This window comes from Cotesia typhae, unplaced genomic scaffold (assembly GCF_013202065.1).
Source record: "Cotesia typhae breed Kobodo isofemale line unplaced genomic scaffold, CoteBio_Ctyphae contig_65, whole genome shotgun sequence".
NCBI classification, from domain to species: domain Eukaryota; kingdom Metazoa; phylum Arthropoda; class Insecta; order Hymenoptera; family Braconidae; genus Cotesia; species Cotesia typhae.
This window is the reverse complement of record NW_027423762.1, coordinates 2,194,344-2,212,725: the sequence shown is the minus strand read 5'-3', so window position 1 is coordinate 2,212,725 and position 18,382 is coordinate 2,194,344. Positions and strand designations below refer to the sequence as shown.

Genomic DNA, 18,382 nt, shown 5'->3' with positions numbered 1-18,382 from the left:
AGAAAGTTTCAGTTGAAAACATCAAATTTTAGGTAACTATTTATTTTATTATTCACGATACGGAAAATAAGACATCTGATAATTTTCATAATTTTTTTAACAAATTAATCATAGCAAGAAAAACTTATTACAAAAATTTCATCTATAGAAGTTCTAAAAAATTGTAAAAGGGATGTTGTAAATAATTATATTATTTACATTATTAAATCAACTGTTTTTAACAAATAAAAAAAAATAATTCCTTATTTTAATAGATTTTTATGAAAACAATTACGACATTGCTTTGCTCCAGAGTGTTGAAACAATAATTTTAAAATCAAGATCCTCGAGAAGACTTGACAACTCGTTGATTTTGCTGTAGAAGACTATTGGGTTTGGAACACAGCCACGTTCTTCGACAAACTTTTTTTTTTTCAATTCGGATATTATTCAACCTTTCTATATGCTTAATTTATAAATCTTCATATTTTTTTCCAATCGCTGACGCAAGTAATTTTTCTAGTTTTGTAATTTCGGCAGTTACTGTCCAAAATTTGACCACCGCCGGATCTAGAGCATTGAGTAAAGATTTCATTAAATACAGTCGGTATTGAGTAAACTTAGCGTTGAGTAAAGTTAGTATCGAGTAGTGCAAGAATTGAGTAAAGTTTTTTTTTTTTTAATTATTCAATTTTTTGAGTTGAGTCAAAATGATATTTTCAACTTTTTTTTACGATGATCAACAAATAATACTTAAATAGTAGAAAAATAAGTTTAGAAATAAAAACAAAAATTGTTTTTTTTTTTTTTTTATTTTTTTTTTAATTGTATGATTTAATTCAGCACATTATTATTTTGAATTTATTAATAATAAATATCCATTTTATAAACAATAAAAAAAACATTGTATTTTACAATCAACTACTGCTTATTTCCACAAACAAGTATCTTCTTTTTTGAAATACATGTAAGTTATAGAAATTATTTTTCCTGCGGAAAAAACGTCGTCTGCCCCACCAGAAAAGTTTTCTGAAAAATCTCTTCTTTTTTTTCAGTAAAAGCATTTTTTTTCTGAGTAAATACTTTAAAAGTCTCAGAGGACCTCGATGATGATGATGATGATGATGATGATGAGGTTTATGATGATGATGCTGGGGTGGTTGCGTTTCAGCTGGTGGGGCGGGGGTTGTTTTTTTAGGTTTGTTATATTTTTTAGCTTTCTTCTTTTTCAATTTCTTTTTTCTCTCTTTGTTTTCAACTTTGTATTTTTGATCAAATTTAACAACTTTAGTATTATTTATGTCGTTAGCATAATTAATATTTGTCTGAGGGCTGAATATATTAGGCCTAGAATAATTGATGTTAAAAAAAGGTTTGAATATAAAGTTAAATGGCCCTCCCAATGGTTCGGACTTTGGTGGTGGTGGTGGTGGTGTTGTTATCTCTTCAATATGCGGTCTATCCCATGTAATAGTTGTTGCAGGGGTTGTAGTTGTAACTGTAGTTGTAGTTATAGTTGTAGTTATAGTTGTAGTTGTAGTTGTTGTTGTAGTTGTAGTTGTCGTAGTTGTAGTTGTTGTAGTAATAGTTGTCGATGTTGATGTTGTTATTTCTAAGGTTGTCTCTATGGTGGTTTCTATCGTTGTTTCTACGGTTGTTTCTATTGTCGATGTTATTTCTTCGATAGTTGACGTTATTTCAATTGTTGTTGGGGGATCGGTGGAGGCAAGGTCGTTTCGAGAAACTGGCCTGTAACAAATATCATTCTAAAAAATAATGTGATTTAAAAAAAAAATAAGTTAAATTTAATTATTTAATTATTAATTTAAATGTATAACCAATACTCTCCGGACGTTGTTGTTATCCAATTCATTGGCTCCATCTGATTCTGGTGGTTTTTCGATGTTTGTATAGTTCTCAGACAATATGGTAATGCTGTCTTTGTGCTGTTCGATTTCTTGTAGCCTTTCTGTTTGAAGAAAAACATGATCATTTTTTGTTAATTTCTTATTAAACTTCATTTTCTACTCTAATTAATTAAATTATTACTCTGTTTAGTTAGTTAGTTAAACATATTGAATTAGAATAAATCCAACAAACATAAGTAACTCATTATCAATAATACCTGGTTGCGTTAAATTTGTGTGTGAGCATTGGTTCTTGTAAATAGCTTTAAATTCTTTGTAAGCTAATTTAAACATTTTTATTGGACTTTGTAGTAAATCACAGGATATAGTAGCTGAGCATATTCCTGCACCACCCTTTGAATATTGCAATGAATCCTCAAAAGGTCCTCGGAAAGTGGCTATTATATCAGGAGTTTCATCATCAGCATCTTCTTAAACAAAAATTTATCCAATTGAGAAAAAATTTAATTAATATGAATAAATAAAAATAATATCTACTTACCTTGAGCTAAAATATCATTGGTTTTGATTAAAAAAAATATAATAGTTAAATACTTTAAAATGGTACACATTTGGTATGAAATAGGTAAAATGTACTGTGTAAGTTCTCGATTGTTCTGTAAGCCGGCACAAGTCTTCAGAATTTATCAACACCTTATTGTAAATAACCTGGTAATAATTATAACGTCAAGATACGTCACTCTAACTTATTAACAATTATGTTTTTGATATGCTTATTAATATCTCATCGTTTTCTTTTTTTTTTTTTTTTATTGATTTCGCAGTGAAGAAATATTTCTTTAATTCAAAGCCATCCAGTAGTACTTTCTAAAATAGTATTTTTCAAATTTTTCCAGTTTTCATCACGAAGCGCCACGTTATATTTTATACTGTAATAATTTTTCTATTTTTCTTTTTTCCGTGTATGAGAGATAAGTTATGATTAATAATAAAACAAAGTTTTTTGTTTAAATGAGTCCAACACATTTTTAATCTAATTGAATCTAGAAAATGAAAAATATACATTTACAATGTGACTAATTTATCCATTTTTGTCATGTTTAGTCTCCAATTATTTTTACAAAAAATTTTTCATCTGTTCTATGTTTGTTTTTTTGTTAAAATTTATTTTTGGAATAATTCATGCACTCTAGATAACTTTATCCGTTATATTCCTGTATTAATTATACACATAGTATATTTTTTCAATAAATAAACTAGTAGTATCATGGGTTTCTAGTGTACAGGCGATTCAAGTCCTTTTACACCCTAAGCCTTTTCATTTTGCTTAGTTACTGCCTTTTTTGTGACGGCTGTGGACCGGACTGAGCTTTTTGTACAGCATTTGCTCTGTTTCTTCACCTTTTCCCAAATTTTAAGGACAATAGCATAGGGAAACTACAGAAAAAATCTATGCCAGTACAATTGGAGCAGGGCTAAGCTCACGCGAATCGACAAGAAACTCTTCGATTACCAAAACGTTGGTCCTCTCTCCTAGCTTACAGATATGTGCTTGCCAGCACTGACTAAGCGGTCACCCGTCTGAGTATTAACTGCAGTAAATGCTGCTTAGCTAGTTAACTAATTATTACCTAAATTAACTAATTAAACTAAATTAACTAATTTGTTTTTTAATAAAAGTTATCATAATCAAATTGTGATAATTATAAAGCTATAGTTAAAAATTTTAATTAACTAAAGTTCATTGGGAGTCAAGATGTTTTAGCTAATGTTTCGGTAAACATACATGTGCCAAAAAAAAAAAAATTAAAAAAAAAAGATATCTACACAGAAAAAAAAAATTTCTTGAACCAAGAAAATTATAAGGAAGACTGAAGTTATTTTGGAGCAAGAAGAAATTTTCTTGGCTTAAAAAAATTTAACTTCGTTCAAAAAATTTTAACTTCATTCAAGAAATTTTCAGTCTTCCTTAAGATTTTCTTGATTTAAGAAAATTTAAGCTTGACTCAAGACTTTTTCTTTCTGTGTATGGCGATTTAAGGAGGTTTTCTGGTGTGACAGTCTGTTTATTAAATATTGCCCGACTTTTAATGCAAATCATTAGAGAGTGCTTTACGATCGAAAAATTCTGTTTTTTGGTAATTTTTTTGACGATTAATGAAAATATAGAACTTTGAGTTTTAAAACTCAATTGTTATCACTTGTTAATTTCTAAATTTTGAAGTATGTAAAATTTCAAGTGAAAATCTTCATTAGAACGTACCTTTTTCTGTTATGAAGACACACCTGATTCAAGAAGAAGTACGCTTAATTTCTCCACGATTTTGGCTGATCGTGGCGTATCGAAAAAGTTAATAAAAAGAAAACGTTTTAATCTGTTAGCTTAAATGTATAGAGTAACCCAGAATCATTTGATAATATTTAAAATTACATTGTTGGCAGACACTTAAAAAAAAAAAGCTTTCAAGATTTATGGTTTATTTATGCAATTTATACAAAAAAAGAAATTCAACTTCTTAAATTCATTACACAGGGAAACTCCCTTAGGTTTTATTATAAGTAGTAAATTATATCAAACATAGAAGAATCTGAACGACATTCACAAAACTTGTCATATTTATTAATTTAATTTTCAGAGTTTTTAGTTACCCACGCATATTTAAGTGCAAAATTGTCATACCAGAAATATTATGTTGCATTGGCGAGTGTTATGTAATCGCTAGTATTGTTACTTTTATTATCGCTCCGTTTTTATGTAAGATAAATTATCGGCCATCTTATTTACCGTTTGTAGCTATGAAGCTTAACGTACAATCGTTTAAACGAGCTGAAGGTAATAAAATTTGTCGATAGTTTTAAGGATAATAGTTTTTTTAACTACACATTAAATTTTATATCGTGTGGCCTGGCCCTGTTACAATAACGATGACGAAATAACATACACATTATTTTTTAACGATTTGTAATTAGTAAACTTCAAATTTTGTTCAGCAAACCAAAGGTAAGTTAACTGAGTATATAGTTTCAAGTCACAATAAATTGTAATTAGAAAAAAGCATTAAAAAATAACAAGAATAGCGAATAAAATTTTAATGGTATTCTATAAACAACAACCAAATTTATATCCTTGGAAGATAGAGGCGAGAAAGTTGTAAAAACCTTCATAAATATCTAGAGATTTGCTTGAGTTATATTGCAAAGTAACTGTTTTACACATAAATTTTGATTTTTATAATGAACATGAAACCTCGTCAGAAGATGCCAAAATAAAGACCTTGTCAACATTAGAGCTCTTATAACATTGATATTAAGAGGCTGTGAATCAAAATTTTTCATTTTTCATTTTAATAAAATGGGAAAAAATTTTTTTAAACTTTAGCATTTTGTATATTCTCATACAGACAATTTACCATCTAGTACAATTCATATTTTTGTAGGGAATTGAAAGCTGTACTAAAGATATTTTTCTTTCATATTTAACAAGATATTGCAAGAGTATGAACGCATTGCATAAATAAAAAGGACTAACTTTTATACACTTATAAAAAAATTAACTTGATTCAAGAGCCAAAATCTTGAACCAAGAATACCAAATTCTTGAAACAATAAAATTTTCTTAGACCAAGAATAATTTCTTAACTCAATAATTTATTATCTTGACTCAAGAAAATCATTTTCTTTAAAATGGTATTCTTGATTCAAGATTTTAGCTCTTGAGTCAAGTTAATTTTTTTATCAGTGTATAAAAAATTAGAGTAAAATCAATCGAATTATCAAAGGGCAAGTTTAGTCAAAGTTAAGTAGACTTAAAATAGTAAAAATTAGAAGTTTTAAGAGAGTATTCTGGTCTAGAAATTAAAAAAAATTGATTTTTTTCTTTTCATATTTTCAAAGCTTATTCAAAGAATATATCTTCAGGAGAATTTTAGAGAATTCAAATCATTTTCGGAAGTATAGCTGATTTTCTGACGTGGCATCCTAACCAGCTCAGCGAGAAACTTTACGCGAAACTTTAAGCGCGCTTTTCTTAGAAGGGTCTTTTTTACAACGATACCCACGATTTCTTAAGTTTTACCGAAATGAATTACTTGAAATTTTGTCTGTCTTCTTTATAGACTTCTCTGCCGCATAAGTTATCATCATCCCCAAATTTCAATGTTTGCTATTTTTAAAAAATTTGGAAAACTCAACAAAAGTGGTACAAAAATTAATTTTTTTTTTCAGACAGTTGCTATTTTGTAAAAAAAAATTTTTTTTCAATTTTTTATTTTTTAATTTTAATGGTAGCAGCACTTTCCGCTAAGAAAACTAAATTTTTGTTTTTTTTAGATTGCTAGGAGGCTTGAAATTGTGGATATAGTCGCGTGCCAATTTTTTGAAACCTCTCACTTTATGACCTGCTAACTTTTTGAATTTTTTGACTTTTTTTTTCTGTATTCTTGAAATATTAATAAATATCTTATAAAAAATGACTCAAAATAACATATAAATTACATTTTTGAGCTCGAAGTAATTCAATAATGATACTTCATTTAACAGACATCTGACAATTAAAGGCTTCTTAAACAAATAAGTTAAAATTTTGAATTTTTTTTTTTAAATTCCATAAGTAGAATTAGAAAAAAAAACAATAACTTCCCGATTTTTGAAAATTTTCGATTTTCTTAGCGAGAAGTTAAAAATTACAGAAGTAATTATTATAAAATGTTTTCTCAATAAAATCAACGTTTTATTGTTGATTTTTTGTAATAGTAAAAAATGTTGAGACATATTATATCCAATTAAATAGTTTGAAATGTGGAAACCTTATTGAAGAAATTTTAATGAAGAAAAACTTTGGATAATTAAATAATTGATTACAAAATTATTATCTCAAGTATTGTGATGGTCATTATTTAGTTTCAAATTATGTTGCAAAAAAATAAACAAAATTGATGAGTGTAAGTTTTTACGATATTTTCTTTTATGTAATGTTGAATATTTAGTTTACGATTTGTTTATTTATTCGCTCGAATAGTATTAAATAAAAGTAAAACTTTGAATGACTGAAATTAGAGTGTAGTCTTCGCGATTGGAAATAAAAGAGTCTGTCGCGGATATATATAAGTGCATTTCATCATATTATAACATATAATAAAAAGAAAAGGGAAAGGAGATGCAAATAAAATAAAAGCCAGTGTAAAATAAGATCCAAGAATAAATTTTAATGTAACGAAGCTAAGTGAAGTGGAAAAAGGATTACGCTTTCGTTGAAAAGAAGCGATCATGAAGTATTTATGTACGACAAAGAAGAATATGAAGTAAAAAGTGAAGTTATATTAATATATATTTATATTTAGTTGTTTGTAAGTGTATAAGTAACAGAGTAAGTTTAGTTGTGGAGCGTTGTCAAGAAAAAAAAAATGCGGGATTGCGCGCGCAATGGCTTTGTCTGGATGGAAGGTTGGTGGGGGCTTCTGAGTGTCGAGTAAAACCCACGAGGGGGCAATGGAGGCTATGGCGGCATGACCGCGAGAGTACACGAGAGTCTTATGGCTTATGGCGGACGAACGGCAACTGCGTCCTCTCAGTCGGCCGCTGAACCCCGTGCGGTATTTTCTTGGGTGTATGATACTCGCTTTCTTTTGTGTCGTGTAATAACTTCGTTTTTTATCCCCGACTATTTTTCACGTTCGTGACTACTCGTCTTTCTTTTTTAGACAGTAATATATTCAATTTTCCCTCTGTTATTTTTCTCGTGCTTTTTATTTTATTTTATTGAGTATTAATATTACTTTTTTCTGTAATCGTTAAAACTTTGTTTAAAAAATAGTTTTATTGTGAAAATGTGTGTTATTCGCTTCAATTATCAATATTGATTTTTGATTCACATAAAAAAAAAAAAAAAAAACCCGTTTATATTTAATCAGTACATACTTTTATTTGGATTTTTATGATCTGGTTTTGTTCAACATCATTCATTGGATAACCACATCTTTGTGTGAACTTGCTGTTCATATCATATTCAAATAATATTGGAGTTTAGTGACACTTTGAAACGTCAGAAAAATCGTCTGCATGGTGAGTATTTTATATTTTATATTTTATATTACAACCATTGAAATGAGAATTTAAATTTAAATGGTTCCGCAAAAGCGCGGGATTTTTAAATGTAAACAAAACCACAACAAAAATTTGTGATGAGTGATGGGTGATGAGACTTTACATGTAAGTACTAAATAGTATACTTATGTTTATATACGATTAGATTGTTCAAACCCAATATCAATAATTATTAACACTAAAATTTTTACAGTTAATATAAACGCTGCACCGCAGGTATGGACGAAAAAAGTTTATTAAAAATTAAACATTTGTTGAAAAAGTAAAAACAAATGTGTGTTTTCTGACGCGTGGAGTGCAGTGTATTTCAACCTGCCTGCTTTGAATTTCAACACACGTACACATATCAACATTATTATATTATATGTAATACATTATATTATATATAAATATATATTGATATACGTGTGGTCGAGTCACCCAAAGAAAACGGGTGGAAAGTGATATTTATATGAAACTGTATAACATAAATGATTGCATATAAACTCGAGTCCAGTGAGTGTGTATTGATTCGCATGACTTACAACCAAATGCTTGACGCCTTTGACGACGTATTTAATTTTATATCTTTATATTTGTGAGCAAATCAATTGTTTATATCCGTATTTTATTTTATTGTACAGACAATTTAAATTATGTTAAGGTTTGTGTAATACAATGAATTTTTAAGTTAGGTAATCTTGTGGTCTAAAATGTAACTCGTCAGTGTAAGCGTTCAGTTTTTAGATTTTTTTTTTTTTTTTTGAGTACACATCAATTACAAAAAATGAATGACAATGATTTTATCATTTGATGTTCAGATGTGAAAATATCTAGAGAGCATAACATTATAATTTGTAATTATTCAGAATATAATTATTTAGTAATTTGTTAGCGTGTACGGTGTATGGATTTGCGTGATAGTTTTTGTTTATTTTATTTTTATTTAATTTAGGTTCTTTTTTTTAAAAATACATTCCATCGGCAGACGATGAAAAGAAGTGAAATTAGTATGAGTATGCATGAAAAAACTGTACGATTAAATTATAGTTATTTTACGGTGTTTAATAGGAACATCAGGATCAACAAAAGTATAAAAATTAAACATGACTTTTAAAAATAAACAAGAAATTTAGCTTTACGGGTACAGTTATATTATATACTAGTTTATCTTGGAACTTCCGTTGTTAATCACGAAGGTCTAAAATTTAAAATACGATTTACTCTCTACTCTCTTATTATCAGTGATAAAGGAATAAATGCAGCAGAAAATTTAGTTGAAAAAAAAAAAAAAATAAAAAAATGTATGGGTACTTTTCTTGTTAATTGATATGTATAATATGTATAATGATATATTGAGTGGTGAAACCGTTCGTCAAACATACTTATTACTGTATAATTATTTATGCTAAATTTCTAGTGGTAATTATATGGGTTCTGAAAGCCAGAACAAGAAGGCTTTTGTCGTTTTCGGAAGCATTCATATAATACATTGATGTATAAATGAGGGTTGTTAAAGTTACGAATTTACAAATAGCAAATGTGAATGGCTTTAGTTTGGGTTGTTTTGTTATACATACTTGGGTATTGAGTACCACTCCAATCAAATTACTAGCAGCTTTAACCGTTGAGTGGTGTGTGACAATGTTATGAAAGAAGGGAGATGGAAAATTTGATGCCTTGTCGTTGGAAACGCTTGCTTCGACCAGTGCCAACCCCAACATCGAATGTCGCAGTACGACAATCGATATTATTGTAAAACTGTTGACTCACCAAAAAAATAACGAAGTTTATGTACATATTTCAACTCATAAACAGGCATAAATCTGAAAATCTGATCGGAAAAAACTTATAAGCTAAACAACATTCAGCAGAAAATAATCTGTTCATTTTAATTTAAAAAAATAATTATTTTCTTCTACATTGAAATATTATTTCCAAAATTTATCTTTTGTGATTAAAAAAATTAATTTTTTAATCATTTAGTTGGAGCTTTCCGATGAAGAGCAGATAAAATTAACCATTTAAAAATTTTATTCTTCATTAAAATGCTTCAGTGTTCAAAAAATTGGCTACATGTATGCACTAATAAAAGCAATTAAATTGATTAAAAAATACAAGTCGTAAACCAAGAAAATTGTTTTGAAGAATTAGATCATCTTACATCAAGAATTGAGCAAAAAAGTCATTAAACTAAGAAATTTTCTATTAGTTTGAATGACATCAGCTTGACTCATAAACTTTTGTTTGATTTAAGACAATGAAATTTTTCAAAATTCTTTTTTTGGTTTAAGCTTTTTTTATCGGTCTGTTTTTTCGAAGAATTTCTTTCTCTCGAATTAAGCTAATCAGTAATATTAATCTCGAGTTGTTTAAAGTGTCACTTCTACTTCTCTGTAATAAAAATGTAATAAAAAAATTTTTAAATGCTGATAAAATTTTGAACTAAGAAGGTATACTAGTTATAACAATAATATGAAGGTATTGAAGTAAAACAAAGTTATTTTCGGTAAAATAAAACTTCCTTGATTGAAAAATTTGATTAAATTTTGATTGAATCTTTAGATAACATACTTTTAAATAAAGCTACAATAGCTTGTCGCTAGTAAATGCCAAAATCTTAGTTAAAAGAATCTGTTGTAAACCAAGAGGATGAATTCTTGAGTTTCTAAAGACAATCGATTTTCTTTAAAACAATTTTCTTGGTCCAATTTCATTTCTTTCAAATGAAGTTAATTTTCCAATCAGAATATATTAAGAATTGGTAGTTTATAAAAACTTTCATTAAAATTATATTATCAATTTACCATTGAAGGATATTTCGTATTTCAATAGTTGCTCAATTAGTGTCCCACGTTTGTACATAAGGAGTGTCCCTCGACACCTCCGGAGACTGCAATATCCGCAGCGCACCTCTCATCACGCCCAAGAGAGTATCAGCACCCCTTTGAGAGTAATTCTTCTATTGTCTGTACTCGTCCAATGAATCGTCTCAAGTTTTAGTTTCATTTGGTCTTGTATTTCCCTCAGAAGTTTCTAGTCACCCCTTTATTGCTCTTAATACTATATTATTGCCACTAACATCGCCTTCATAGTTCGGTATAAGCCCATGCTTATATATAGCACAAAAACCTTGTACACATTATATATGTATGGGTATAAATATAAATGACAAACAAAATAATAGGAGAAGTTTCAGAAGATGCGCATGGCTCGACAAAATCGATTGTATCTTACGTCAAAGTATTTTATAGTAATAGATTACATTGTCGTCATATAATGTGACCGAATTAGGGTAAATTTAACCCGGAGATTAAATGATAACATTAAAGTATGCTAAAACATATTTTGCGATTGATTTTTTGGTGAATAATTTTATTTAATGTTACGGTATCGAAAATGTGTCTCTCTTTGATCACAAATATTATTCCTATCATTAATCAAATTCTTCTGTGCTGCTACAGTATATGTTTGATTTTCTCTGTCATGCGTGACATTTGATAATACCGATTGAATTTCAATCACTGTTGACTTAGCTAAAATTAAAATAAAAACCATTTTCGTATTTGAATCTTTTATCAACGGTATTTTATGCAAATGAATTAATCGTTTGGCTAAAATTAAATTTCATGTCAATGCTCAATATTTTATTCATGATAATGTTCTTTATATTAATGACAGTATGTAGAGCATGGCTGTCAAGTAAGAGTAACGTAAACGAAGACATTATTATCTTTTAGAGCCTGCAATAGTAATTGGGTTCTCGGTTATTAATTTCTTTACTTCTCTTTTTTTTTTGTTACAAATTTAAAATCCTCATTATTGATATTACCATTATTAATAATCCTTGAAATATATATTTACTCCATTAGCGGGTTTTTTTTTTATAACTTTTACTGGCACTTGACATTGATATTATGTATAAAAATAATCTTCAATTACGGCTTTTATTTTTAGCTATTAAATTATTTTTATTATTTTAAAAACTTAAACGGTAATTTTTTGTTTTTGATTATTTTTATATTATTACAAGATAAAAAGGAGTATGAATAATGATTTAAGATTTATAAATAAGTATTGTAGGACGAATAAAAAAGATAATGTACCAGTAAAAATAAATTGTATATATGAGCCTGATGGCTGAAAATTGTATAGTGAATTCGTCACGACAGAAGTAAATCCACAAGATTACTTCACCTTGAAAATATATTCTACTACTATATATACAGAAACTTCTATTAGCGACTAATGTAACATAAATAGGACTTTTTTCTGTTTTGTCATGTCCCCAACTACTAACTAAAACTCACGCACCATCCTATAAGATGTATTCATCTTATATACATAACATGCCATTTAAATCTAATTCTCTTCTCATCTGGATGGAACGTCTTTAAATAAAATAAAACTTTGTGGTTTCTTCCTACACTACTTCATACATTTTGTTTATCACACACGTGGCGATTTTATCTCTATCTTGCTTATGCAAAAACCTTCCTCCTCAAAGTCTTTTAAAAAATCTCCTACATTTCAAGGCTGTCAGCAGAGAAACTTGGAATAATCTTCCGGGCATCAATGTGAATTATCTACTTTCTTTCATGAGTCATTTTATTTTACTCTAACTCCTTGTATCTTTGTACATTTTTTTTGTTATCTGATAAAGTAATTGTAATTATTGACCGCTTAAAAATCAAAACAACAAATTTTTCATTAAAAACTAATTACTACATAGAAAAAAAAAATTTCTTGAACTAAAAAAATTGTAAGGAAGACCGAAGTTATTTTGGAGCAAGAAGAAATTTTCTTGGCTTAAAAAAATTTAACTTCGTTTAAGAAATTTTCAATCTTCCTTAAGATTTTCTTGATTTAAGAAAATTTACGCTAGAAAATCTTTCTACGCAGAAAGAAAGATTTTCTTTCTTTCTGTGTAGGCTAAAAAAAAAAACTATTTGAAAAAAAAAAAAATCTTTTTGATCCAAGAAAATTATTCTGAAGACAACCGGTTGAAAACACAATCTCAAACTCTGAGCGTTGAAAAGTGCAAAAAAAAAAACTAAAAATCAATGAAACTACTGTATTATTTAGGCGCTCTAATAACATTGTGTTACTATTTATACTGTGTAGATCTAGTTGGCTCGATTAGATGTTCTTCGTCTTCATAATGGACGGGTGTCATCGTTAATTATTACCCTCATCTTACTTATCGTCTTCACTTTACTCATTTTTTTTTTTTTTTTATTTACTCAGTATAGAGACAATGCCGATACTAACGAAGATGTACGTACATTCCAGACTAGATTATTCTAAATATAATACCGTAGTAGTGTTGTCACGTTATATTAGGAGCTCGCACTTATTTACCATAAAATTACTATGTCCGTTTGTAACCTCCAAGTAGTTGTCTCTTATCAGGCTGAGTGCCATCCACTTCCTACCAATGTGGTCAACCACTCGACACGTATACCACTTATACCACTTAGCTAACTCGTTTTCTTCTTGTCTCACAACTTTAAGGAATCTTTAAAAAGACAATCTGTTGCTTTTGTGAATGTCTATTATTATTAAGTTCACGTTGCAATTCTTAAATCAAAAGTAAATCAACAATAAAATGTATAAAAGTGTAAATTTACTTTTTAACTTCTAAATAAAGTTATTATTATTGTTATTGTTTATAAACAAAGTAGCAAACGATAAGACAAACGGTACATTCGATGATGACAAGTTAAATTATATCCTTTTTTTTTATTTTTTATTTTATTGAACTCAACTCATGCCAATTATTCTTCTTATTTTCATTTCATTCTCTATCTTTATCTCGACGACACAAAGAATCTGGCATTTAAGTTATTTTCTCCCTAAATCCACCAAGCCCATGAGTCATCCTGTCTTTAACTCTTTCTTCTTTAAATCTTATTCTTCCTCTTCATTTTCATCTTGATTTTTTATTTTGTAGATCGTTGTGCATAGTGAATTTTTCAGCGAATCTTTTTATGCCTCTGAGGGAATAAGACGAGATTAAATTCGTTGGGGAGTAAAAAACAATAACCAGCATTAAATTTGTGAACCACTTGCATTTATTTAAATCATACAGAATAGGAAGAGACAAGTAAGCAAGAGTAAGTGCGTTGTAAGCGAATAAGAACTTAACTCCTCCTTGGTCGAGTAGTCGAGAAGGTTAAATATATCTTCCCTGTACAAACTATTCCTCTTTCTCTCAAACTTACGGCATCTCTTCTTTAGTTTCTTTTTCCAACACTCTGTCTCACTTTTATTCTTTCCTTTCTCCTTCAACACTGCGGATATGCACCCGAGAGTGCACTGGCATCGCGCGACTGTTACATACGCGCGTGTCCAAACCAGTCTCTGGATCACATCGTCCATTTCCTTGTAATACTCCGACGATAATCTTCTATCCTCAACTTTATCTTCTCTCAACTTACATTGCCAATCTTCACTAAGATTTCACATCAATACAACCTTTTATTTTTATTGTTTTTACCGTTCTTACCAACACTGTAATATTATCGAATCATATTTTTATAATTGTCTATTTCACATATTGTGCATTAGCGTTTATACTTTTAATTGAATAAGACAGGAACATACTGCAGTAATAGACACGCAAAATGCTTGTTAACATTTGCGTTAGCCAAGTATCAATAAAATGTCGAGCCGGAAGTAATAGAGCATCATGTTTTAGATTCTTGTTAATTTTGCGAGCTACCAATTTTTTTTTTTTTTTTTATCATGAGCATATATATATGCATATGTAATGACTTTTGTTTATTTGAAATGTTTTTATGTGTTTTCTGTGGATAATCGTGAATTTAGTTAACGTGATGAAGCTCTTACTCGTTAAAATGAAACTGTTAAAACTTTGCAGTAGAGTGAAGATTACGAATAAAAAAATAATATAGAAAAGTAGATTTTATTGTTATAATTATAAGAAAAAATTCGATTGAAGTTTCACTTTTTAACAAAAAACTTCCACTTTTTATTTAGAAGTTATTTGATAATATAATTTCAGAAATAACTTTCTGAGTTTAAAAATTTTAAATGTCTGCAATTTCGAAAATATCTGTTTATTTTTTAACTTATTCAAAGCATAAATGTTCAGAGAGTAAGTGTAGACTGATAAAAAATTAACTAAAAATTTTTGTTAGTTGGTTTTGTGAATTCTATTTAGAGACATTTTTTTTGTTAAAAAGTTATTTGTGAATAAAGGAGTCAAAATGATGTTATTTTCAATTTTAAAAACATTTAACTGGCTACTTTTTTTTTCACTAAAATTGATATTTTAGTTTATTTGAGATAATCGCATAGAGTCAGTGTGCCAAGTTTTTTCAAAAGTAAACTATTAATTCAATGAACATACGCCCAAGTTTATTATGTAATTTTAAATCAAACATTTAAAAAATTAAATAATGATTATCCAATGAAGATTTTTGAACAAATAAAAATATTATGACACTTTAAAAAAAATATTTAAATTAATAATATACTGGCATAAAATTAAAGGTAATACCATAAAATAGTATAAAAATACTTCCTTATAAATATTAAATGCCATATACATCACGTTATTTATTTTTTCCTCCTGTGGAATTTTGTCGGAGATTTTACGAACGTAGAAGTTTTATGTTCACGCGTGAAAGTGATCGCTTTGAGTGTCAAGATAGGGCAGAGTGGGAAGAAACAGAAAATGAATTTAAGGTGCTCATCTTGTTGGTTGTTTTATGTGATATATCTTCCTCTTTCTTTCCTTTAGCATACGCACACCACCAGGAGGATAATTATGCGATGCCACGTGCGCGTAGCACGAGGTGCAAGAGATTAATGCTGTCCATTTGTTACGAACTTTAGCGTTTGCCTTTTGCACGGTTACAATACTTGGGTAAAATAAGATACGAAGCATGTAAAATAAAAATAATAAGGAAATAAATAAATAAAATGGGTAGTAAAAAAGACCGAGAAGATGAACCACCAGAAAAGAATACAGACTAAAGAAGAAAATAATCAAGCTTCTTTGCTCGTTTCTTCTGCGCGGATAAATACTAAGGACGTCGCCGAGAGATGTCGTGTGTGGTGCAGGGTCATACGATTTACGACTGGGCCCTTTCAGAGAATTTATCCCTTGCCTTCTTTAAGAATTGAATGAGAAAATTGTCCCACGAGTCTGGTGCCTTTAATACGTCCTAGTTATACTCCCGGTCAGAGTTCACACCAGCTCGACGACTTAAATCGACACGTCACCGCTCAGATACATTCCCACATGTATTTTTTTTTTCCATTTCATTTAATATTTTTTATTAAACACCCTCATGAAGTCAACTCATAGATGTAAAAAGCCAAAACTAAATCAGTAACAGTGAGAAAAATGGTTTTCAATAAATGTCATCGGCATTTGTTGAAAAATGATGAATCATAAATTTGTAACAAAAATGATGTGGTACAATTCTTTGTTTCCTAAGTTGGTTAGTGTAGGATTATACTGACAAGGATATTAACTTAATTCAAGATGAAAAATCTTAAACTAAGATCATTTTGAAGAAATTTTTTGTTTTGAATCGAGCAGAAATATTTTCGAACCAAGGAAATTCTCTTGGTTTAAATGAATTTTAATTGTTTCACAATTTTTTTGTGCTTAATTGAAAAAAAAGAAATTTCTTAAAAATGATTTTTTAGATTAAAAAAAATTTTTTTTTTATCAAACTAATTTTTTTTGCCTTAAGAGCTTGTTAAAATGAACCATTTAATTTATTAATTTTTTGAGAAAAGAATACACAGAAAAAAAAGGTTCACTTGAGCCAAGAAAATATTTTTTTTCCTAATTATTTTTTTGAGCGAAAAAAACAATTTTTTTTGACAAGAAATTTCACTTATTCCAACAAAATTAATTTTCTTGCTGTAAGAAATACGTATCTTGATCCAAGAAAATTTATTTAAGTCAAAAAAAGTTTCTTGTTTTGAGAAAATTTCTCTCTTGCTCCAAAAAATTAAATATCTCAATAGAAGTAAATTTTCATTAATATTTTTATTGATTAACGTGTCAAATGGAAAGATCAAATAATATTAAATCATTTTTGTTCATTCAATATGTATAATTGCATGCTAAAATAATATAAAATGGGTATCAAATATTCAAGAGAAAAATTTTCTCAAGGTGAGAAAATTTTTTTCTTAGCTGAAGTAGGTGGCGCTGCTTCCCTAAATTATCTAAAAATCTTGATCAAATATAAAAATTTATTGTATCAAGTACTTATGATTATTTGAATTAAGAAAAAATTACTTCTACCAAGAATAGAATTTCAAGAAAAATTTTTACTTCGGCCAACACGACTTCGGTCTTCCTTCAGGCACCCGAAAATTTTCTTGAGCCAAGAATTTTGTTCTCCAGTCAAGAAATTTTTCTTTCTGTGTATCAATGTATACTTTCTTTATGATAGACAAACAAATTAATGGCTTTGTCTGAATCAAATAACAAAAACTTCAACCAATGTCGCCAATTTTCCAGACAAGAAAATATATTCCTCTATATTTATCAAGAAAATTTTTTCAATAGAAGTATTTTTTTCAGTAGATACCGTTAGCTCTAGTAAATAGAAATATGTAGCACTTGACTTAACTTTATACTGATAAGTAATGAAATGAGTAGAAGTACTACCTGATCTTCATCCATTAGAGCTCTCCTCTATCCAAACCCCAAAGATACTTGACTTGGTTGAAGTTGTCCTCGTCTTATGGTCGCGTGCACCATTGCATTAGTGTCATATCTCTTTTCTTTATGAGTTGAGATACATGTGTGTAACAGCTGCTATTGCACTGAAAGTAGCATATACAGAGTGTCATTGACATCCCCCGGACGTTAGGGCGTATGTGCATGCACTATTAGGTGAATATACATACATATACAAAGAAATAAAGAAAGAGAGAGAAAGAAACTGAGTCGGCGAGTTCCGCTCTGCTATGCCTCTTATTCTTCTACTGGTGGTACGATACACGCGAGGACGATTATAGCCGAGGTCGCTTGCCTGTTAAACTTATACCCACTATACTAGTATAAATTTGCAATGGTTATAACGGGGGTAATAATTCCCTAAGAGATTCTTACATTAGTATTACACACCTTCATTTCTAAATCATAAATCTTATAAATCTTAACTTGTTTTAGAAAAATAAAACAAAATTTAAGAAAAAAAAAAAAAACATTATAATTTAAAAGCCAGCGCTTTTACTTTTATTGTATTATATTATGGACCTGTATGAAAATATCAAATTTAAGTTTTATCTGGATATTATTTTTGATCGAACGGCCATCTTAATCCGCCGAATATATATAAAATGCACCTTAGCCTGAAGGGATTTTCGATGGACGGCTGTTACCATATATTACCGCGGGCTTGTGGTTATCGAACGTGTGTTACAAATTATAGGTCTTGTGTTAGAGTTGTATT

The 18,382-nt window shown here is 28.9% G+C and overlaps 2 protein-coding genes across 5 annotated transcripts in view; one reads left to right on the top strand and one right to left on the bottom strand.

The window, feature by feature from the left end:
• Positions 1-822: 822 nt before the first annotated feature.
• On the bottom strand, positions 823-2,761 carry LOC141532550 (uncharacterized). Of its 3 annotated transcripts, none has more exons than XM_074250939.1 (4): positions 2,389-2,761; positions 2,105-2,317; positions 1,818-1,948; positions 1,538-1,728 (listed from the first exon to the last, which is right to left on the bottom strand). In XM_074250939.1, exons 1-4 carry the CDS (start codon positions 2,456-2,458, stop codon positions 1,678-1,680), a joined length of 465 nt encoding a protein of 154 aa, XP_074107040.1. In that variant the 5' UTR covers positions 2,459-2,761; the 3' UTR covers positions 1,538-1,677. The 3 variants fall into 3 exon arrangements, with proteins under 3 accessions (XP_074107039.1, XP_074107040.1, XP_074107041.1); XM_074250940.1 differs by having other exon boundaries at positions 2,105-2,314; XM_074250938.1 differs by lacking the exon at positions 2,389-2,761 and having other exon boundaries at positions 823-1,728; positions 2,105-2,244.
• A 4,660-nt stretch (positions 2,762-7,421) lies between these two features.
• Positions 7,422-18,382, top strand: part of LOC141532623 (uncharacterized) — a 167,769-nt gene continuing 156,808 nt past the window's right edge. For both annotated transcript variants that reach the window (XM_074251069.1, XM_074251068.1), the window contains exon 1: positions 7,422-7,907. The gene's annotated coding sequence lies outside the window, so the exon portion shown is untranslated. The remainder of the gene's footprint in view (positions 7,908-18,382) is intronic.